Source organism: Microtus pennsylvanicus, chromosome 3 (genome assembly GCF_037038515.1).
Source record: "Microtus pennsylvanicus isolate mMicPen1 chromosome 3, mMicPen1.hap1, whole genome shotgun sequence".
Lineage (NCBI taxonomy): Eukaryota > Metazoa > Chordata > Mammalia > Rodentia > Cricetidae > Microtus > Microtus pennsylvanicus.
The window spans coordinates 67,508,022-67,531,840 of NC_134581.1; the positions used below are offsets into that span (position 1 = coordinate 67,508,022).

The window sequence follows — 23,819 nt, forward strand, 5'->3', positions numbered from 1 at the left end:
GAGAGAAGCAACCACCCTTTTTGTTTTTAAATTATTATTTGTATTTAAATTATTGCAAATCTCTCCCAATAATCAGAAAGATTGGGCACATCTCCCCTGGTATCTTAGTTTTTTTCGTGAAAATTTCACACTAAAAAAAATCATCTTTCGAGGGACTAGAGAGATAGCTCAGCAGTTAAGAGCACTGCTGTTCCTCCAAAGGACCCAGGTTTGATTCCCAGCATCCACAACACATTACTCCAGTTCTAGGGGATCTGATGCCTTCTTCTGGCCTCTGCGGACACCAGGCATGTATGTGGTATACAAACAGGCAGGTGAAACACCCATACACATAAAAAATTAAAAAGTAATCTGAGGATAGGAAATAAAACCAAGACTAACAGTAAATTTGGGGTTGAGTCTGTGGCTCAGTGGCGGAGCGCTTACCTAGCATGTAGGTTCCATCTTCAGAAGTGCAAATACAACAGATAAACAAGCATAGTGTGTCTGTTCAGGTTGTTTATTTCAACACAAGCATTGTTTTAAAATTTCACCTCCTGACATATTCCATACTTTGGAAACAGAGTTGAGGAAATAAAAACATGATTATTGGACAGTTTTGACAAAAGTGCTTATTGTGGGTTATTGTTTCAGAACAGAATATCAGTCACAAGTAGTAATGCGAACTCGCAAAGTAAAATATTTACATATTTATACTGTACAGTTAGCTAGGATATTCTACAGCAAACTCTAAACAGTAAGGCCTGTTTGAACACACCGGCATTCAGTAAAGTAACTTGTTTCACGGAGGTGTGATTTTCCATTTGACTGTCATCTTTTCCACAACCTAAGAAGGCTTCTCTCAGCGCCGTCGTGCCTCATCTTTATCTCACGTACAAAATAGTCTCTCTTTTCAAGCTTCTTAACCAAACTCATGTGAGTAGCAATTAGCATTTTATTAAGACCAATGTGTTTACGATGTTAGAATAAGCCATTCAGAAGGGTGGTATCTAAAAAGCAATCTTATTAAACCCCATTTTAAGTGAATTTAACACAATATCTATAGCTGTGTTAGCCTAACATTGAAGCAAGCTGATAATTTCCTAGGCACTTATTAGTATTGATTCATTAGTGTTTTACTCCATTTACAAGAAAGTTTAATAATCATTACGTATTTTAGAAAAAAAAACAATATAAAATGACTGTTGTTAAAGTTACCATGGCTACGCCCAAAATGAGCATTAAAAACAAGCGGTTTACGTATTACAACACAAAGACAATATCTGCCACACTTCCTTAATGAAGTGCTGCATGGAGCTATAAACAGTAAAGGTGCTTGCTGTTCTGCTTTTGCGAAGTCCACTGTTTCCCTGATTCCTCGCCTGGCAGCAGGGACCCTCACACAGTGCAGAGAAGCAGTGGATTCAGTATGGATAACAGACCCTATCCTGGAGAGTCTGCGCCCCAAAGTACTGTCCATTCTTCCCCTGCCGTCCCTCACCAGAGCCTCGCCTCGGTGAAGAGCAAGTTAACTTCGCGTCACCTTTTGTAGCAAACATGTAGACACACAATATTTATTGAAACAGCATCTCATGGTGATCATTAAAAAAAACCCAAGGGTGTTTATGTTAAAATATCTTGGACTATCTTAAAATTACATACAAAAAGTCATGATATATGAGTTTTACTTAAATAACCAGATAAATAGCAAAAGAGGAAAGGCATATGCACAAGCATACATCATCAAACAAGAAATTGAATGTGACTCTGTACCATTCAAGTTTGAATGAGCTAAGAACAAGTGAGCTTTAAATCGGCTAGAGCTCGAAGTCTGAGCGGACAGGTTTAAGGAAAAGTGTCCGTATTAGGGAGTCCCCTTCACTAGCTTTGAGCTCTGTCATTAGGCTTTCAGAATGATTGATTATAAGGGCAATAATCATACAGATCTTCCTTGCATTCATGCCAGTGCCAGATCTTTGTACGCTTTTGCCAACACCTACCCTTATTCAGTTCATCTGGATGAACAGTGGGAAATAAAAGTATGTCATAAAACAGCCATAAAACAAGACAAAATCCATCCCTGTATTGCAACCCGGGATCCCATGCTGCCTACAGGTCTAGCTCATCTGTAGACCTTGAATTACAAGGAGAGACAGCCCCGGGTGTCTAGGGGGCAACTAAAGAGGTAGGAAGCCAAATTAGTAATCAAATTAGTAATAGGTATCACAAATATTTAAAATAAATTAGGAGTGCTGAGTTAGGTGTTCCTGAGAGTTTAGTAGGTGGTTCAGCAGAGAAGCCAAGTGCTTCCCAGATATTACATCTGACCTAGCATTTTAAGGATTTGTCTAAGATCCCCACTAAATGCCCGATCAGAAGTGTCCTAGCCCAAAGCTTCTTAAACCATGGGTCCTCACTCTATATGGGGTTGTCTAACTAAGTGTGCAGTTGAGGAGCATGGCAACAGTAAAAGGCTTCTGAACGCGCACTGGACAAAAATTAATTTGAAATTAAACATTCCTCCTGCAATGCTCAGCCAGGGTGTGACGTCAGGGCAGCGCTGGTTCAAGCACACAGCATGTACACCTTGAAGAGTCTGGGGAGAGAGGTAGAGGAAGGGAAGGGAAGGGGAATGTGATATTATTTTATCATGAACTCCAATGCTTCTATTGCACATGCAGAGATTTCTGCTCATATACAAAGGCAATGACAGACACCAAAGGCGTGTTACTACTTTATGCCCCAGCCTGTGGGTAACAGTAGAATGTCCTTGTGCTGCATTGTAGCGATCTCATTAGCATATCTTTGTTTTTATCTTAAACAAATGATAAATCTGTGTGTAAGTCAGAGAACTGCTTTAAAATAAATTTGAGTTATCAGTGAATGTTAGACTTGCACACCTATTTTATATATGTATACCTGAGGGCATGTAAAAGTGGTGAAGAATTTCAGTGAGAAAAGCTTAATAAGCCCCAGTCTGGACTGAAAACAAGGAAGTGAGAAATGCACGTGGCTGGAGAGATGGGGGAAATCAGCTGGGGAGAGAACAGCCACAAAGCTGGCGCAGTAATGTGCTGTCTGCTCCTCTCCGTCTCTTAGCGGTGTCTCTGTGGCCAAGCCACTGCCTGCATCGCTTGGCTTCACTCAAGTGCTAGGCCTGATGAAAACTTGTCAGCCAATCACCACGAATGACTTCAGAGAGATTCCTGAAGGCACTAGGGACTAACTGTTCATTTTTAACCTCCAAATGTTCTCTAGACATGTGTGTCAAGACGCCACTGCTGAAGTGCAGAGATGCTCTCAGGACAATCAATCCCCTTTATCTTGTGGCTGGAGAGAGAGCTCAGCGGTTAAGAGCAATTGCAGCTCTTGCAGAGGACCCAGGTTTGATTCCCAGCACCTGTATGACCCCTAACCCTCTGTTACTCCCATTCCTGGCTCCGATGCCCTCCAGAGCCTGTGTGGGCACTGTATGAACACAGTGTGCGTGCAAGGACAGTATTCTTCCTGACGACCCCTTCCCCTTGCTTATGTTTGATATCTTGAATTCAGGCTGTGGACAGAGGGGGGCAGTACGGTTTTGCAACTGTGCTCAGTAATTAACAAGGAACAAGTTTTAACATGTGCCCAAACTATTAAGTGTAAGAGACATAAAAACAGCGATGAGGAAGATAGAGCCAGGACTGGAAAGTGGCTCAGAGATAGGGTTGGGGGAAGAAGTAAGAAGGCTAAGTTCAAACGCACCAGGAGAAAATATCAGGAGAAACAAACAAAATCCCTCAAAACCAGCAATCATTGTTCTTAGAATTCAGAAGAAAAATACATATATATGGAAAAGAAAAGAATGGTGCAGACACTGGCCAAACCAGATCTACCTGTCTATAAATCTAGACTCACTATAATGATATTTTTGGTTAAAAGCCAAAAATCGAGTATATTACACAGAGTCTCTCAGTCTCACAGTTCCGATTCCTTCTCCTTCTCGTCCAGGTAGTACTCATCATCGGTGGTTGTGTCTGTGTCCCAGTCCGAGTCCACTGGGTCCTCCTCGTAGATGTTAAGTGGTTCACTTGGAAATGAGCCATCTTCGGGTGACCCACCACCAGAATCCAACAGCTCGGACTGCGACAGGTTGGAAGCATGGAGTACATCATCCTTGAGGAAGCCAGGGTTCTTAAGAAAACTTGGCTTCCACAGTCTTCCCTGTGTGAGTGACCGCTTGACATTCTCCAAGAAAGCCAGCTGCTGCTCTTTCCCAAAAATCCCGTAGTCAATAGGCCTGGAAATGGAGGAGGTAGACTTGGGACCCGATCTAGTCCTATTGTTATACAAAGCCCAACTTTCGCCTTCATCAGAGGTAGGAAGTTCAGAAAAAGATTTGAACCTTCGGCTGTAAGCCCTGCTGTGGGAGGAGTCATCGTCAAGGGACAGCTGGCTGAGAGCGTGGTCAATGGAAGTGTTCTCAGAAAAGTGGCGCCCCCTGGCCTTGGGCGGGTGACTTGTGCTCAGCCGGTCACCGTGCACGCTGAAGTTTTTTAAACTCTTTGACCTATAGAGGTGAGGCTCAGGTTCTGACTCTGCAGATGGGGCACTCCAGGGGCGCAGCTGACAATGGGACAGCTTTACCGTAGATTTCTGTGCAGATTCCAGGGGAGAAGGGGGACTCAACCTTTGCTGAGGGTTAGCGCTTCGTTCTCTGGGGCTGGTAAGCGTGAGCTGAGTTGGGGCTCCCGACTCTCCCGAAATCTGGGCTTTAGAGTCTTCATTCTTTGATGGTGTTTCTAAGATACTGTTTGGCTCATTGTGATGTGGTTGTGAAATGTTAGCAGGCCTCTGGCTGTAGGGCTGACAGGGAGGTTCTGGGTAGGGTACCGCAGAAGCTTGGAGCGAGGTCTCTGATGGGTCCACGTTCATCAGGCTGCTTTCATCTGTGGACTCGGTGGATTTTACAATAGGTTCAGGGGACAGTGGGCTGTCCTCTGATCTACAAAGAGATAACCTCCTATAGCCAGACTGGCTTTCACTTTGGGAGAAAATAGTGGCTATGTGTCTTCTGGGACTCATTTCCTTAGCTGGGATTTTTCTGCTTGCTTTAGACATGGCTGCCAATCCGTGTTTAACTGAGTATCTGTTTTCTTTTGTTTCTTGGTCACCCGTGTTGGTTTTATTTCCTCCAGGAAGTAAAGTTTGATCCCATGCCAACTTTGGTGTTTCATCTTTAACCTTCCTCACCTCTGCTGTGTTTGTTTCCTGACTTCCTGCCCATCTGGGTTCCAACTGCAGATCTGTTCCCCCTGACTGAGCCTCTTCAATCAACTGCAGCTTATGCAATGCTGGGGTTGGAACAAAGGCTTGGCTTTCTGAGTCAGGGAGCATTTTATCAGTCAGGTTTTGGCAGTCTCCAGTTGTCCCCCTGGCTTCCCTAGGCTGTGACCCACTAGAACTGTCGTTTACGACTACAGTCGTGTGATCTCTCTGAGGATACCATCCACTTCCTGTTAATCTGGTGGCTATGCCCCCTGCACAGGCTCCAGAATTTCTTCTGGTTTGGGAATTCTCAACAATAGCTTCTGAGTGGCCTGGGAGACCAGGGGGCGCACTATCTCCTCCTTTAGAAGGCTGTAGATTTTTAGCGTTTCCTTCTCCAGCACCTTTTTCCTGAGGCAGTAATGGGCTCTGTACGATCTGTTTTAGCAATGTCCCCTCTCTCTTTTTCCTGCTTAGTGAGTCATCCACGGCTGTTTTAGCTAAGCTACCTGGGGAAATCTCTTTGGTCTTAGGTTCTCCTTTATGAAGAGGGACATCAGGCCCCACAGAAGCCATTTCCTCTAAGGAAGATTCGGAAGCCTCCCTATGTGGTAATTGGGAGACAGTCTTCTTTTCATTGCTGTGAGAAAGACAGCGTGGGGCGGAGTCAGCCTGCTTCCTTAGGTCTTGCAGTGGAGGTATTTCTGACTGCACTTGTGCGGGACCACTTGGCTCATCGCCTTCTAAAGCACTAGGCAATGCTTTCGTCTCTCCCTGAAAAGCATCTCGAAGTGAATCTGTACCTTGCGCATACTGCTGAAGGAGGCTGCAGAACTTTTTGCTGGGTTTCCTTGGTAGAGTATAATATACTGAAACCACCTCAAGACATTTCACATTCTCTTCGTCACCAGAAACGGAGAACATGCTGGTTGTCTTAAACTTATGTAATGCTTTTCCTGACGCGTCTGCAGACAGCGGCTTGGGGGTTTGGTTTGAAAGGGTGAGCGAGCTCATCCCAGGGACAGGTGCCTCGTCATCTTGAGCAAGTTCCTTTCGGTTGTGTCTTTCAGAGAAAGTACTCTCTCGAGATGATGGGTCACCTTCGAGAGAACTGAAGATTCTCCCCCGAGGCCTGGGCATTGCAGAGGAAGCATCCACGTCCAGGACCGGTGACTTTGCTCTTTCACCACTGTCAGTCAAGGTACATGCCTCCCCCGAAGGACATGATACCGCCCTCTTGATGAGGAAAGGAAGGGGCCCTTTCCTAACAGAAGCAGATCTAATGGCTTTCCTGTCTGTCATCTTCTTGGTGGCTTCGGGCATGCCCATGATGGAACTGGAAGCATCGCTCACTGACTTAGGAGAACTGGGTTTGTCAGATGCGCTCTCCCCAGGTGGAACACTCACTTTATTTTTCATTTGGAATGGAAGTGGCCCGTTCCTAATTGAAGCCGCTGTTATCTTACTTTCCTGCTGCCTGCTGGGTATGAGAAAGCTGGCTGGTTTTCTTGGCAAGGTGCAGTAGACTGTGCTGAGCTCAGGGACTTTGACACTACTTTGGTCCCCAGTGAGGCTACGGCCTTCACTTCTGGGTGCTGCTCTATTCTCTGTCTTGGCCAGCTCCTCAATATAGGACACGTGGCGTCTTACTCGTCCCGTCCCTCTCCCGTTTCTGAAGGGAGAGTACGGGTCACAGTGGACAGCATTGTGCAGAAGAGCAGGCCCGTCGTGACTCTCTTGGCTATCTGTGGAATTGACAGCCAACGGATTTTGGTTCTTCGCAGCCTTGTCTTTTTCTTCTCTTTCTTCTTGAGATGGATCTTGGTCAGAAAGCCTCCTGGAGAGCGCTGTAGTAGAAGGAATGAAGAGAGCATCGAGGAACGAATCGCTCAACGGTAAGGAATCTTGGGATGCACCGGAAGCATCATGTGAGATACTGTGCCTGGCGGCCAGCTTGCTGCCATTGGTAGGATGAGAGGAAGGACGTTGTTGCTCAAGATCTAGAACAGCAGGCTGCTCTGGGGACTCTGCCTTTTGGGTAGCAGGATTTTTAATGATGCCCGGGCTGTCTTCATTACTTTTTGTTGTCTGGTGACAACTTTGATTTGGGCTGGGTAGAGACGGCGACTTTTTATGTTCTTGGATGGAAGTCGGGGAGGCTGCTGAGTCAAGTTTCCTGTTTCTAGGAAAACCTTGATCTTTGTCCAAGTCCTTGGATTTATCTCTTAGTGACGTGTGCATTTGGGGAGTGCCTTTTCTGGAAAAGACCCTGGGCGACTTTATGGAACCTACTGTGGTAGATTTATTAAAGACAAACCTGTCGCTTTCGGCTGAGTCTTGGGAGTGGGCATTTTGAGAATGAGGTAAATCATTAGAGATCGTTGTCTGTGAATGAGGTTGGGGTAATCCACTTGCCTTGTTTTTCTGGCCCATCTTGTTTAGCCGTTCACCGTCTGAAATAGATTTGTTCATATCTTTCTCAGTGTTCATTTCTGTGGCTGGGATGTTGGGCTGGGTTTCGGTAAGAGCCAGCGATTCAGTCGAATGGCTACCAGACACAGCGACTTCTGTACAGTTTCTTACTGGAAGAGAGTCTGGCTTAATAGAGACCATTTTCTCCAAAGTAACTGTGGAATTTTGGAAGCTGGGACTCCGAGAATCCCTTCTGTCATCAGGAATCAGGGGGAAGGAAGTTCTGAATGAGGACACTAGAGTCTGAGCCTTGCCAAACAAATGGGACTCCTCATCCACAGCTACGTCTCCAGGACAGTGGCCTTGCTGACAGTCCAGGCTGGAAGAGTGGATGTGGCAGCTTGGATCAGTCATGGAAAAACCATCCGGTTTGAAAAACCGGGGTGGAAATTGGTTCTCATTGACATGCGATGTGTCCATGCTCTCCAGAGGAGACGTCTGAAGATCAGATCTCCAGCAGTGTGGATCCTCTTGACCTCTGAAGACATATGTTCCATAGCCAGGAGAATGTGGCTTCCAGGGTGGAGATGGGACACGGTGGCTGTAAACAGATGGTGCCCTGTTTACTTCAACAGAAATCATTTCAAAGTCCCTGTCTGGAGGGAACGGCTGCCTGCTCTGCTGTGTGTCAGACCAGAAAGAATATTCCTCCTGTTGGCTCCAAAAGGAATTCTGTCCAAATCTCTGCTCTCCACTCTGTCTGAAGGTACTGCTGAGGAAAGACCTTGCGAATGGGTTATTCTGATGGTAGAGGGGCATATTCTCTGAGTCCTCCAATGTGTCAGGACTCATTACGTTATCCATGGGGGCATTCAGAGGGATGCTTCGGTAAGCAGTCTGTGAATGGTACAACTCATACCTCCTACTCTCCTGAGAACACCTTGGAGCCACGTACTGGTCAGCAGGGTCGATGTCCATTGGCGACGGTGCCCCGGACTCCTCCGGATTCAGTCTGTGTCTAGAAGAATCTGACCTATTCCATATGATGGATGACAAAGGAGTTCTTTTGGGGCTTTGCTGGTGCCTTACTGGTGTAAAACTGTTCTTGTTTTGAGTAGCGGCTGGAAAGTGTAAACTCCTGGCAGTAAAACGCCCTGTGGCCGGTGAAGCTGACCGCTGCCGGCTGTCAAAGCATAGTGATGTGCTACCAAATGTATTCTTTTGCATGAAGTCCTCTTTTAAGACTCTGGGCTCCCTGGTCCTGTACATGTCATAAATTGTCTTTGTCCTAGGAGAAAAGGTTTTGAAACCTTCTCTAGGAGCTCCTGGTCTCAGGATGTCATAGATGGACATATTGGAAGTTTCGCTGTGGTAGTTTTGGTGCCTTCCCGTGCTGTGACTATGCTCGTTCCTGCTCAAGTGAGAATGTTTGAGCTGGGTTCTTGATCCGTAGTTGAATGGTGCTCTGGTACTCACTGAGCCTGCAGATTGTTCCTGGGCCAGCTTGCTTTCCAAATCATCTAAAACTAAAGGAGAATGTGAATGAATTTTTGTATATGATTTTGTAGTTTTATAATAATTAGAGTCATTGGAGTACCCCTTTCTAAAAATCATTTTGTTATCATAAATACTATATTAATCTCTTTTTTTCTCTTTGTTTTTTCATGACAGGGTGTCTCTGTATAGCTCTGGATGCTCTGGAACTCACTCTATAAACCAGACTGACCTTGAACTCAGATCTGCCAGCTTCTGTCTCTTAAGTGCTGGTATTGAAGGTGTGCGCCACCACCATCTGGGTAATATAGCATTAATCTTGAGTATGTTTTAATGACAATCTGATTTTTACAAGAGTGCACTGCAATTTTCTTTCTTTTTCTTTTCATATACTGTTAAGGATATAAAGCTATATTTGGGGGCTGAGGAGATAACCCAGTCAGTAAAATGTTTGCTGTACAAGCCTGAGGACCTGGATTTGATCCCCAGAACTCATGTAAAGAAAACAGAACTCATGTAAAGAAACCAGAATAGTGGCATGGATTTATAAACCCTGTAGTAGTGGGTGGGTGTGTGGGGGGCGCGGAAACAGATGAGTCCTTGAAACTTGCTGGCCAGTCAGCCTAACCTAATCAGCAAAGTCCAGGTCCCAGGAAGACAGGGATCGCTATGATTAGTGGCTCAGACAGTAGTGTGTTTGCCACACAAGCATGAAAGTTTGAGTTTAGCTCCTGAGTGCCTGTGTAAAAGGCCAGGCGTGATGACCTGTGCCTGTAATCCCATTGCCAGGGAGACAAAGATGGGGGTTCCTGGAGCCAAATTCGTGAGCTCCAGGTTCAGTGAGAGACCCTGTCACAAAAAACACAGTGGAAGCTGAGGTAGATGGCTCAGCAGTTACAAAATTCTAATGACCGCAGACCCCAGAACCGACATTTAAAAAGCTGGATGTGGTGGTACACACCTACAGGAGTGGCCAGGACCCCTGCAGCAAGATGGGAAGTGGAGAGGAGAATGGGCCAAAAACCTTGTGGACCAGCTACCATGGACTATGCTATGCAATGACAGAAACAGCAAGCGAGACCCGGCTTTAAAAAGGTGGAGAGAAACGACGTCTGAGAGTTGCCCTTTGACCTCTTCATGTGAATAATGGCACACTTGCTTCTATGCACTACCTTAATACATAAAGTGAAGAACGATCAAGGAATATCCATTGCCAATCTGGGCCTCTCCATACATGTGCACATGTATGCACAAACTCTGATGCTGCACTCACATACATGCAAATATGCACACACACCCCTAATACATTCATCTGTAAATAAAAAAGTAGAGAGGCAGTTAGGAGGACAGTGTTGACAGTGTGTATCCACCAAACATACATGAATATAACACACAAAACAAGGTGGATAGCTCCTGAGGAATCACACACAAACTTGACCTCTGGCCTCCACATGCAAATGAACACACTTGCATATACACAAACCTTCCTACACATGCCTATGTGTGCACACACATACACACAGTTAGATCTGTCCTAACGAATTCTAACCAGTTTCCCTCTGTGTATTTGGTGTGTTTACTCTGTGTGGCGTGGGTTAGTAACAGAAGAGAATATCGCAGATTGCAATATGGGCTTGCCACTGAATTACTAGGCAAGCTGGGGTTATTAATCATGCTTCTCTCTTTCTTTTATATCATCGGGTTGCTGTAATAGTCCAACCCTTGGTCATATCATAAGACTACAATAAAAGAAACCTGTAAACAGTATATGATTTCTCAGTTGTCTTGTTAAGAAAACAATTACAGGCAAAGGTTTATTACCACGTAATATACAAAAAGTTGGATAAATTTGGACAATGTGTGTGATTTAAAGTTTTACACAATATTATTAAATGACATGTTAACTGTAGATTGTTTTCCCCGGAAACTATTGTAACACAGCACTTCCCAGGCACATAACATCAATTAATAAATACTTATAGATCCTTACAGGGCTTCTTAAACTATTTTTACTATTTTTGCTTTATAAGTGAGGATGAGAGAAATCAAGTAAAGGCCCAGGTCATTTAGTGCAGTGATTTGGACCCAGACTTCTCCTGAGTCTTAATGCAGAAAAGGTCTGAGCCCTGCCAATGAGACACAGCTTCATGAGGAGGCGAAGCTGCTGTTGTCAAACAGTGCTGACTTTTACCTTAGGACAAGGTGATCCAAGCCAGGGCCCAGCGACCTCCTTATAATATGAAGGATGGAGGCCAAGGCCAGACTGTGTGCGTGACTGATGTATCTTAGTCTGGGACTTTAGACAAGTCACCGTGCATCACCTCGGCCACTTCAGGCATAGTAAACCTTTTCCTCCATTAAACTGTTAGGATTATAAAATAACTGCACTCTCCTTAAAGCTTTTAGATTTTTCTAAGACTTGTCTTATAATAGACATTATTATCATATATAGTTTATGATGAATATAATCGATTATCTATTTATTGATGAAACATTCGTTAATAAAAATCATATCTGACACAGAAATAACCATTTTCCAAAGTGCTGTGAATCTGTGTCTACAGAATTATTTCCTTCTGAAATGATATACATGACCCACATTAGTTATCTTATTTGCTATTTAAAGTTTTCTTGTTTTGTTTTTTAACTAAAAAAATCGTGGAGAGCAAGGCATGTCAGCATCTGCATGTGTACAGTAGCAATGTATAAGTAATGTACAGATCACATCTGGGCAGGGACCAGAGGGATCTGTTCCTTTCTGTTCTGGATTTCTCTGTAAGTGCTCTTGAGCTCACAGACAGGACTCATCTTGACCGCTAAGATCTAATGAGGAGGGGATCATTTTTTTTCTTTTTGGTTTTTTGAGACAGGGTTTCTCTGTAGCTTTGGAGCCTGTCCTGGAACTAGCTCTTGTAGACCAGGCTGACACCAAACTCACAGAGATCTGCCGCCTCTGCCAAGTACTGGGATTAAAGGCCCAGTTTGAGGAAGGGATTCTAAATGATTCCTATCACTGAAATAACCCACATAAAATTATAAAGCTATGTCAGATTATAAGGCAGGGGAAAAGAAGAAAACAAAACTCTGTAGAGTTAATAAAATCAGTGAAAACAGCCCTACATTGGCATAAGAACAGACAGGAAGATCAATGGAACCAAATAGAAGACCCGGATATTAATCTACACTCCTTTGAACACCTGATTTTTGACAAAGAAGCAAAAAAAAATATCAAATGGAAAAAAGAAAGCATATTTAACAAATGGTGCTGGCATAACTGGATATCAACATATAGAAGAATGAAAATAGACCCATATCTATCACCATGCACAAAACTCAAGTCCAAGTGGATCAAAGACCTCAACATAAAACCAGCCACACTGAACCTTATAGAAGAGAAAGTGGGAAGTATACAGGAGACCACTTCCTAAATATAACCCCAGCAGCACAGACACTGAGAAAAACAATTAATAAATGGGACCTCCTGAAACTGAAAAGCTTCTGTGAAGCAAAGGACACGGTCAACAAGACAAAATGACAGTCTAAAACAAATAATAAAATTCTCTGTTTTGCTGTTTATACACCACCCCCCTCCCCCCATTTTACGTTGACTACAGAACAAAACACATTTAGAAGAGAAAACACAAGAGATTCTGCTATCTGGGCTCCTGCCGGGAACACTCACCACTCTTCATTCCTGGGCCATAACAAAATCCACCCATTCGAAGTCGTTCAGAATTTCACATTAACTCTTTTTCTCACTCCTTCAGAGGCCGGAGAAATCAGTCCTCTGCCTCCCACCTTTATTTTCAGACACCCCTGCTAGGAGCCGTCCTCTTCAAACAAACGCTTCATTTAGAAGAGATTTCTCCCTGGTCCCTGCCCTTCTTGCCCCAGGATGTCCTTCCATAGAGAGCCTAGCCTAAGGCTCTCAAGATTGCCACTAGTCTCCTGCCAGGGTAGGGAGCAGGGAGAGTTCTAGCTCTAAACTGAATATCCTTTCTCACTTCCCTGAATGACCGTGGACTTCCCTTTCAAATGGAGGTCTTATGGTGTTACAGGATAACCTGTGGAAGGTGGACCATGATATTCATAATGAGATTCATTTGCATTACGTCCTCCTGGAATCCAGGTCAGTGCAGGTGAATTGTTTAACGACTGCTGGATTTCGTCACAGTGCACATATGCCCCCCCCCCAATCAGGGACAATAAAAAACTCTTCAGAGAAAGCTGTATAGAGGCATTTCTTTTTGACCTGAGGTAAAACATTAAACATTATTATCAGCCTGTATGTCTGCCAGTCTTTGATCTCAGAATATCTGCTTGGATTATATTTAAACCACAAGGTTTTTCAAGGTTTCGGTTCATAGGATCTAATGAAACCCACTTCAGATGAAGTAAGCAAGGGGCTTCAGAAACTAAGTTCAGGCCTTGATTTGTTTAGACCATTTTAGTAAGAACTATCGTTAGCATTTGCCTCTGTGGTTCCTGGTGTTCCCAGGGAGATCTGATGTGTGAACTTACCTTGAAAAAGCTCAGTCTCCAGCAGGGAAGAATCCCAGGGTGGAGGTACGCCACTCTCCTCCCTCATGATGGCTGGCTTAGGGACAAACACACTGGCAACTGGCTGATTTCCAACCGGCGAATTGTATATTTTTGCCTGTCAATTTTAAAATAAAAATATGAGATTTCACATCTTCTCTAGCTAAAATAGTCATATGTTCCCCCTAAAAATATCAATGGTTCTAGTCTAGGAAATGCTGATTAATTTTCTGACTATTTATGTCTCAATTTAGTGTTTTCTTATTTTTGCCGTTTCCAATGGAGCAGGAACTCCCTTACACATACCCTCATATGCTTGCTTTCCTAGATAGATATTCACACATACATTATCCTACACACGCACACGTATGTATAGTCGACTATGCACACACTCACATGTATGTTCCCTTATACATATTGTCATATGCACACTTCTCTATACATATCCTCCTAGGCATGGTCTCCCACACACACCCTCACGTGCATTATCCCCTATACGTGCCCCTATATGCATATTCCCTATATATGCCCATATGTCCACTCCCCTATATATTCCTTTGCAATACACTATCCTACACACATTCATATATACAGTCACTGCACATACATTCATATGTATAACCTCCTATACATAATTCAATGTATGTTCTTTCTTTTAATAACAGTGTTAAGGCAGACTCCTACAGAATTCAACAGGCCTTACAGGAGGAGGGTGATTCCTGGCAACCAGGAAATTAACCTTTCTCAAGTTGGGAATACTGTCTCCATGGCGCCAATGGCTGGGACTTTGGATTTCCTAACTCTGCATTTTCTATCAAAAGCAGCTTAGCCGTCATCTAGGTGGACCTTGAGTTTTGCGAACTCAAAGGGCTTTGGAAAAGATAGTGTTTCTGTCCAGAGGCTATTCTGAATAACAGAACAGAAGAAACAAAGAGAGGGATTGAATACACATGACATGAAAATAGAAGGGAGGAAAGGGATCAGAGGGCAGAGGACAGGGAAAAGAGGCCGTGAGCGAGCAGGGGATGAGGGTCAAAACAAAGTAAAGTATGGAGATGCCAGACTGGAATTCATCACAGTCATGTTAATTTTTAAAACAAATCAGATTATATTTTAAGAGGAAGACAAGAAGAATGGAGACCCCCCCAAGCCCCTCCCACCCTGAGCAGATTCAGTAGTTCTGAAATGAAGGCATTGAAAGGTAAGATCTTGCCTATCTTTTTAAATTACTGCTCCTTTGAAAGGATTTAGGAGACAGATGTAAAGCTAAAGTTATATTCCTTAAAACAAACAAACAACTAGCAAGTGTTCATGCTGCTATCAGGTTCAATCACTGTCTTATTTACAACCTTAGTTTGTCTTTTTAACGCTGGGACAATCACCCACGCCACTCCTTCACTGTCCTGTGCGAGAACCCGGCCTGCATTTCCAGGCCCCTGCCTCAGCTCCGCCTGGCTGTTGGGGTCCCTGAGCAGGACCAGCAGCTATGGTTCTTGTCCCTGTATCTCCAGCTCACTCTGCTGTCCCATCCTGGGCTTTTGAGTCCCTCTGCTCTCTAGACTCCCCTCTCCACCTCACAGCACATCTCATCTTGTCTTTAAAGCCGAGGCCAAAGGCCTAACCTTGCCAAGACCTTGATTTTTAAATTCCTTCACCATAGGCTGAAAGTCAGGGTCCTCTTGCACCCTCACGCCTCCCTTGTTCCAAATCTCATGAATTTGTGTTTGTAGCTTTTTTTTCTTTTTTCTTTTTTTTTGAATTTTCAAGACAGGGTTTCTCCGTAGCTGCTTTTTTTTTTTTTTGTTCCTGTCCTGGAACTAGCTCTTTTAGACCAGGCTGGCCTCGAACTCACAGAGATCCGCCTGCCTCTGCCTCCCGAGTGCTGGGATTAAAGGCGTGCGCCACCACCGCCCGGTTTGTGTTTGTAGCTTTACAGGCGTAAGTGACGACCCACAAAGGGGGCTGACTAATAAAGAAACAATACTCCCATGATAATTTATTCATTCCTGGATATAGCCTATCACACTAATATAAAAACCTAAAGTAAACAAACAGAACCTATAGACACCCATTAGACAGAAGAGAACTGAAAGTTGATTACTTGAAAAAAATGGTTAAAATGAGTTTTTTATCCCTAGAGTATGAAGAGGCTTCTCTTTTGTACTCTTCTGTGGCTCTGTAACTTTCTAGTTTTGTTTTGTTGTTTTGAGACAGGGTCTCAGTAGCCCAGGCTGACTTGGAACTGACTAGGTAGCCCACCAGGCTGGCCTCAACTTCGGAGCACTTTTCCTGTCTCTGTCTCTCCAGTGATTAGAAGTGTGTACCACAACACTGACTCGCGTCTCATTTTAATAATAACTTGTTATAGGTGCTATACATCCATTATTCCCAAACCTATAGTTTTGATACTTGGTGTAGGCTTCCTGGATAAAGGTCACCAAGCATCATTACCTCTTAACCATTTAACACCCAAGCAAACTTCAGATTTCCTCTATGCAGAGCAGCGTACAGGCCTGTGGCCTCCTGGATCATGATTCTGCATAACAAAAACTTTTAGTGAAATGGAAAATATGTGAGCTGGGGGCTCAAGTGAGAGATGAGCCTCTGGAGGCTGGAAGGTTCCTCTATCTGGGGACCAGGTTCTTCTCATCAGGACCAACGCTACACACTCAACACATCCGTGCTACTTCCGGTAGAGAGATGTGAATTGAATGACTAAGAAGAACCCCAAGATTTTACTAGTAATATGCAGCATTAACTCGGAAGCCGGTCAGTGGTTGGTACCCGGCATAAAGAGGACTAAGCGTCACCTTCGCTCTCCAGACTCTTTATTTGAGCGGTAAGTGAGATTGTCTGTAGTTGTTGCCTTAACCAGAAGCAAGTGAACGCTGACTGTCAACGCCATTACTTTAAGGACTTTGAGTGGGATACTTCTCGGTATTTTAATAGTCCCACAAAGTTGGTGCTACTATTGTCCCCGACTTCAGAAAACTGAAGTTTCAAGAGGCCTTGCCGTTTGCTTAGGTCCCACTGCAGTGGGGTGAGGATTCGTCCCCAGGCTGTTGGACTTTAGAACGCTACTGAATCTCTCTGCTCCTGGAAGAATCCCGCAGTTCTTGGTCTATCACAATGCTGTATCCAGGTAGCAGGAATTTTCATCAATGAAACACAGGTCCCACGGTACCTTGGGAGCAGCTGCAGTCCTTCGTGACGCAGACCAGACGGACATTGGCCCTCGGTTGGGGCTCAGTCTTGTCCTCCTTACTGCACGGTCGCCATGAAACGAGACGTTTATTTCCCCTTCTTCGCTAAGAGTGTGAAGCTCAAACTCCTCTTTACAGTAAAATCATGTCAAGGTGCTTTCTCAGCTTTTGACGTAAGCCTTTTCCCCCTCTGTCCAGATTCCCTGTGCTCCAAGCTCTGACGCAGTGTCCCAAATATCACGGACTTCTTGACCTTTGTCCCCGTATCCTTGATTTTCGTTCTTTCTCAACCTTTTCTCTTAGAAACGGCTACCGTCCTCCAAAGTCCAGGCTTTACTCCCCCCCAGGAGCCTGTTTCCAACGCTCTCAAGCAGAGCTCATTCCTGCCGTCCTTCTCTCGACACCTCTGGCATTCCACAGCACAGCGTCATGTCCAAAGCTGGTCTCTCTTCACTTCTGCTGACACGAGCTCTCTTTCGCTCCTCCCTACCAAAAAATGTCACTCTCCTAAGCAAGGATTCAGACAGGTGAGTCAGACCCTGGAAGTGGCAATGCATTCTTATTTGTACCATGAACACCAACACAACACGCAGTCTGCAAGGGGTGATTACTGCCAAATTCAAGGTGACCCCCATCCCAGCAATAGTTTCTCCTTCTGAACTTCCCAAAACTGTTTTTAAAAATTTGTGTGCGGAGGTGGTAGTGTGCTGTGTGCATATATGTGCATGTGTATATGAAATGTGAAGGTACATATACCCATGTGTGCACCTACCAAAGTCAGGAGGATGTCATGCCTTCCTCTGTCACATTCCATGTTATTCTCTGGCTAGGGTCACTCACTGAATCTGAAGCCCGTCGCTTTGGCTAGACCTGGTGGCTACTGAGCTCCCATGACTCACTAATTTCCACCTCCCAATGCTGGAGTCACAGGAATGCGACCTGGCTCTTATGTAGGAGCTGGAGATTTGAACTCAGGTCCTCATGCTTACACAGCAAGTATTCTTCCCCACAGAGCCTCTCCCCTGCCCCTCTAATACATCTTTTTTCTACTCATCTGCTATTTACTTTTTTTTTTTTCGAGACAGGGTTTTTATGTAGCTTTGGAGCATATCCTGGAACTAGCAATTGTAGATTAGGCTGGCCTCGAACTCACAGAGATCCGCCTGCCTCTGCCTCCCGAGTGCTGGGATTAAAGGCGTGCGCCACCACCGCCCGGGTGACATTCTTATTTTTAACACAATTACTCATTCATTTTAAAAAATAATTGTAGATCTAGAGAGATGACTCGGCCGTTAAGAGCACTGGTTATTCTTCCAGAGGACCTGGGTTCGATTCCCAGCACCCAGACGGTTGCTACTAACTATCTGGACTCCAGTCCCAAGGGATCGAATGTCTTCTTCTGACCTCTGTGGGCACTGCGCGCATGTGGTGTACAGTCACACATGCAGGCAAAACACTCAGACATAAAATATAAATTAATAAATCTTTAAAACTATTTATTTATTTGAGGGAGTGTGTGCCCTGGCATGGCTGTGGAGCTCAGAGGACAGCTTGTAGGAATCAGGTCTTTCATTCTCCCATGCGGGGTCCCAGAGGTGGAGGTTGTCAGGCTTGGTGGCAAGTGTGTTTCTTTATCCTCTAAGCCCTCTTCCTTTTTAATACAATATTATTTCCCATATCTTTTCTCCTTGGATCGTTATAACGAATGTGCGATCTAGTTAAGGGTTGTTCCCATTTTGGGGATAAAACAAGCGAAATTCAGGTAAGTGTCTTACTGACATTACAGGAATGACTTCTGCAGGAGCGGCTAGTCACACCCATCTGACCCGATCCCAAACCCTGATCTGTGACTTCTGCTGATGTACATATCAACATGACAATCCCTCTGAAAGGGGGAACCTCACCTTAAACACTCCCTGGCCTCCCGTGTGGAGTGACACCGTGCATGTAGTTAGGAACTGACTTACGACACGTCAAGATAGGAAACCACAGAGGGGAGGCTACTAGAAAAATTACAACATAATTGATCTATTGAAGGCGGAGGCAGGCTGATCTTTGAGTTCAAGGCCAGCCCAGTCTACAGAGCGAGTTCCAGGAGAGCCAGGGCTACACAGAGAAACCCTGTCTCGGATTTTTCTCTATTAGAACTCAGAAAAGAATGCTGGGGGGAGGACAGCATGGTGGTTACACATAAAATACGACACAGTTGAAGCCTGGTTCCGCCCAGATAGGGCTACATCGGTGGTTCTCAACCTGTGGGTCACGACCCCTTCGGAAGCCGAATGACTCTTTCACAGGGGTTGAATGTCAGATACCCTGCATATCAAATATTTACATTACAGTTAATAACAACAGCAAGATTACAGTTATGAAGTAGCAATAAAAATAACTTTATGGTTGGGGTCACTATAAATGAGGAGCTGTATTAAAGGGTCACAGCATTGGGAAGGCTCAGAACCACTGCTCTACATGGCTCTGGGAAAATTACTTAACCTTGTGCCTTAGTGACTTTGTTGGTAAAATGAAACTAAAGCCAGTAACAAAGCAATACTTCCTCGGCTAAGAAGACTGGTTTAACAGCGGGGAGCCGCTGAGAATGGGATCCAGGCCCTAGGCAAATCCTTCACACTGACTGATACCGTTCTTGGGTTATGGAGAACTTTCTGGAAAACTCCTTAGAGTGTGTTGAACTTAAGAGCAAGGCAGGTTCCCCACAGTACACTGTAGGATTTAGGACTTTCAGGAAACAGGGAACATAAAAGCCGAGGAGAGAAACAAGCCCTTTAACACAACGTCAATGCCCTCTGCTGATATTGTCTGCAGTGTTGACATAACTAAGCAAACAGAGCTCCTGTCGGAGGGTAACCTTCAAACATTTGAGAACTTCCTAGGGCAGCCAAACCTGCAGAGCGGCTGTGGGAGCTGGAACCCACGCTGCCTGATATTATCAAATGCCTTGCTAAAGTCAACAAATTAAAATTTCAAGGTGCTCCCAGATTTGTCCTGTGTCTGCTTTCCAGCAGAGATTACATTCAGCAACGTGCTCCAGGCTAGGTGGCTTAAAAATCACGTATTCGTTCCTGCTTTCAGGGCCTGGACATACATGCTAGCTATCCCAGAGGGACACAGAGAACTGCGATGCTAGCTACTTGGTAAATGCCACATTGGAGATGCGTCCCTCCAGATAACAACGCTGGTGGTAGCAAGCTAAGTGAGAATGCATTCAGAAAAACTAAGAACAATTAGCTGGCCCAGGAAACATTTTTTTTTATAATAGCTTGAGTTAGCCTTCCACTTGGTATGTAGCAGAGACTGCTGTGAACTTCTGACCCTCCTGCCTTCACCTCCGAAGTGTTGGAATTACAGGCACGCATTGCCCGCCACACAGTGCGTTTGTCTGGTGCATGCACACGCAAGTGTACATGTGTGTTGAGATGCAGTCTTGAACGCGCTATGTACACAGAGCAGGGAGACTCTGTTACACGTCACGCAGTACATTAGACTGTGCCCACGGTGCTGAGTCTGGGAGGAATCTTGGGCGAGGTGATCTTTAAGCCTCCATCTAACACCAAACATCCAGTAAGTAGTGTGAATGCTTAAATAGCAACTCCTGCCTCTTCTGAGAGGAGGGTCATTCAATAGTAAACCTCGCACGAAATGCTAATATCCCCCGGACCATCCTGCCCGGCTGCCAATCAAGTGGTGGGAAGTTTATCACCTCGGATCTTGGCAAGAATTTTTGTGGCATCAGTGGTCAGCTTCCAGGGTACCACACACAGTTCTAGCTTCAGGCAGAACTTCCTTCCTTTTCTTTTTGTCACTGGTGGGAGCTTCCAGTCACTCTCAGTCGCTCACTGTCAAGTCCCTTATATGCTAAGAGCTCATTGAAATCGTTCATTGAAAGCGGCAACCAAGAGTCTCAAAGGAAAATATCTGCCGATCCTCAGATCTCAAGAATGCCATGCTACACTGCCACTTTATACGTCACAGGTGCCCACCTTGCTCTTTCTACAGACTCTACATCTTATTCACATCCCTAGACTCACGAACATCGGAGGATGCGCAAACATTCCTCCAGCAAAACTGAGAGAGCAGAAGCATCTAGAACCATGACCTTGTCTTCTTAGAAACCAGAAGTAGAGGCGGAGTGGGTGCCACCCCTGTTCACTGCTGAGCTAGGGTAAAACCTCTGCAGGGAGTAGTTCACTGGGGTCTACATGCAAAGAGCACATCAGGGCGGGTCGGCTGGAGGCCCAGCTGTTCCAGCTGTTGAAGGTTCAGACACGGCTTTTCTAAGTGGAGTCTAGCATTTACCTTTGATTCCCCGGATACTACGGCAGCTGTGTCCCTCACAGACACAGGAGGCGCCACATGGTCATCACACCTGTGGGAAGAATTTAAAATCATTTCTTTGAAGAGGTTGACTTTCACCAGGAATAAAAACCAATAACAGTACATTTACCATTACAGGTCACTATCCAGAGAGGATAAGAATCATTTTCTACTGAAGGACGCCTCATTGAGCAAAATTTCAAAAAACTTTCGCATGGTAGCTTAGAGTTGATGTTCCTACTTTTGCTGCCCAAGTGGATTTGCATTTGAGCACAGTGTGAAAACACGTGACAGACCGTCTAAGCTGCTGAATGTTTATTCATCAGTGTGTTCCACACGGATTTCACTCAGATGCCCCACACCTTCAGGGCAGAGATCATGGATGCTTCCATTTCACTGATGATCAAAAAGTGCGGTGAATTTGGGAGACAGAGCTCGGGAAAGAGTCAGTGTCCCGGCTCGGAACTGGGTGCAGGCTCTTTAAGTTTCTAGTTGGCCTGGCAGCAAGACTCAGCAGGTAAAGGCACTTGCCCCCAAGCCTGCTGAGCAGAGTCGGATCCCGGGTTCCCATGTGATGGAGAGAGAGAAACAGCTCCTACATATTACGCTCCGACTCTCATACACATGCTGTGGTCTGCACACGCCATCTCCCGCACGAAGTAAATAATTATAAAAACGAGAAAAGACGGGCGCTGAGCTTGTCAGTCCGTAATCCTGTGCCAACGTGCGCTCTTCCTGATCCTATTCAGGGTCAGTAGACTGCCATGACTCACAGCTCTTTGTGAAATTAGGCCACCTCCTCCACCAAGGCAGCAGCAAGGGAGTCCAGAGTTACACAAGCTGGGACTGTGGACGGGAGCAGTCAAAAGGAGCTGGGCAACAGCTATCCGCCATCTGTTTCATCGCTTCATGGTTAGTGAAAGTTGACCATAAAAGCCGGACACCAACGGTTTTCTATTTTAAAGACATCCATAGCTGTTTTATAGTTGAGTTCAGATTTTGACCAGAAAATGAATTAATCTTGTGGATTTTTTTCATATTATCCTGAAATATAAGTTATACTAATAATATCTGCATGTTAAACACAGGTCAGGATTCCTTACCCAGTGTGCTTGGGACCAGGAGTGTTTAATTTTTCTTTCCTTCCTTTCCCTCCTCTCTCTTTCTCTTTCTCCCTTCTTTTCTCCCCTCCCTCCCTCCCTCCCTCCCTCCCTCCCTCCCTCCCTCCCTCCCTCCCTCCCTCCCTCTGTCCCTTACTTCCTGTCTGTTTTTGAAACAAGGGCTCTCTAAGTTGCCAAGGCTAATCTTGAATCTGGACTCTATCTGACTCGGGTTTTTTGTTTTGTTTTGTTTTGTTTTGTGAGACAGGGTTTCTCTGTATAACAGTCCTGCCTGTCCTGGAACTTTCTTTGTAGACCAGGCTGGCCTTAAACTCACTGAGATCCACCTGCCTCTGCCTTCTGAGTGCTGGGATTAAAGGAGTACACCACCACCGCCTAGCTCTGACTCAGGGTTTTAAGTAGCTAGAATTACAGGCTTGTGCCAATAAGGTCAGTTCTGTTTAAAAATGTGAATATTTGCACTAATTAAGGAGATGGGTTGGGAATGGGACCCAAGTATAAACAGAAAATTCATTTGTTTGAGAAACATCTTACACGTGGTGCCTGAAGATGATGTAATCCGACTGCAGCCTATCACATGAGGTCATGTGGTTGGATGTGGAATTTTCTATCTGTAGAATCATCAACAGGTTCAAATTTTAGGGGATGGGCAGCGAGAGGCCTTAACCAGTAAAGGCACATACCATCAAGTCTGGTGGCCTGAGTTCAACCCCTAAACCCACACAGTGGCAGGAGAGATCCTCCTTAGACAGTCGTTCCCCTGACCTCCACACACGTGCTACAGCACACACAGGCCCGCGTACATACCCAATAAATAACAAGCAGGTAAGTGTAAACAATATTTAAAATTTCAAGTTTGAGGTTTTTGGATTGGGGCGGGTGCACCGTGTTTATTCACTTGCCTCGTGAGTCAAAGTTTCTCTATGCTTCTCTTGCTGGCCTGAACTCACTATGTAAAGCAGGCAGGCCTCGAACCTGCCACAACCCTGCATCTGCTCCTGAGATTACAGGCGTGCGTTGCCTCATCTGCTTCTGGTCTATGCCTGTTGAAGCTACATTCCTCCTACAAGTACTGTGTACACAAACCAGTATTGTTTTGAAATCTTTGAAGGAAACGAATGTGGCCGAGAGAGGCAGTCTGTGTTTTCAGAGCACTTTCACCCAAAGCAAGCACGAAGAGCTGAGACACCACTTTAGCCTTGATAAAGAGGGTGAGCTAATGCGTGGGCAGTGTGGAGCGGACACTTCCAGGGGACGCCCCGACGAGGCAGGAGGGAGAAGGTGGCGGAGAACTGCCCTGGAGACCAAAGGGCAGGATGGGTAAAAGCTGGGAGCCTGATGCCTTCATGCAGGCCTGCATTCCCAGCACTCTGGAGGCAGAGGATGATGCATAGTTGGAGGCCAGCCTGATCTACACAGCAAGTTCCAGGGTGGCCAGACCTGCATAATGAGACCCTGTCTCACAAGCAAGCAAGCAAACAATAAAGGGTTA

At 45.1% G+C, this 23,819-nt stretch overlaps 1 protein-coding gene across 4 annotated transcripts in view; it reads right to left on the reverse strand.

Annotated features, from left to right (window-relative positions):
* Positions 1 to 478: 478 nt before the first annotated feature.
* Exph5 (exophilin 5) overlaps positions 479 to 23,819 on the reverse strand; it is a 72,489-nt gene continuing 49,148 nt past the window's right edge. For 2 of the 4 annotated variants that reach the window (XM_075965896.1, XM_075965898.1), the window contains 3 exons: positions 21,189 to 21,258; positions 13,654 to 13,789; positions 479 to 9,164 (listed from right to left, as the gene is read on the reverse strand). In XM_075965896.1, the coding sequence (XP_075822011.1) occupies positions 3,937 to 9,164; positions 13,654 to 13,789; positions 21,189 to 21,258 (5,434 nt within the window). In that variant the 3' untranslated portion in view covers positions 479 to 3,936. Of the gene's footprint in view, positions 9,165 to 12,814; positions 12,963 to 13,653; positions 13,790 to 21,188; positions 21,259 to 23,819 lie in introns of those variants that run through there. The other 2 variants (XM_075965897.1, XM_075965899.1) reach the window with 2 other exon arrangements.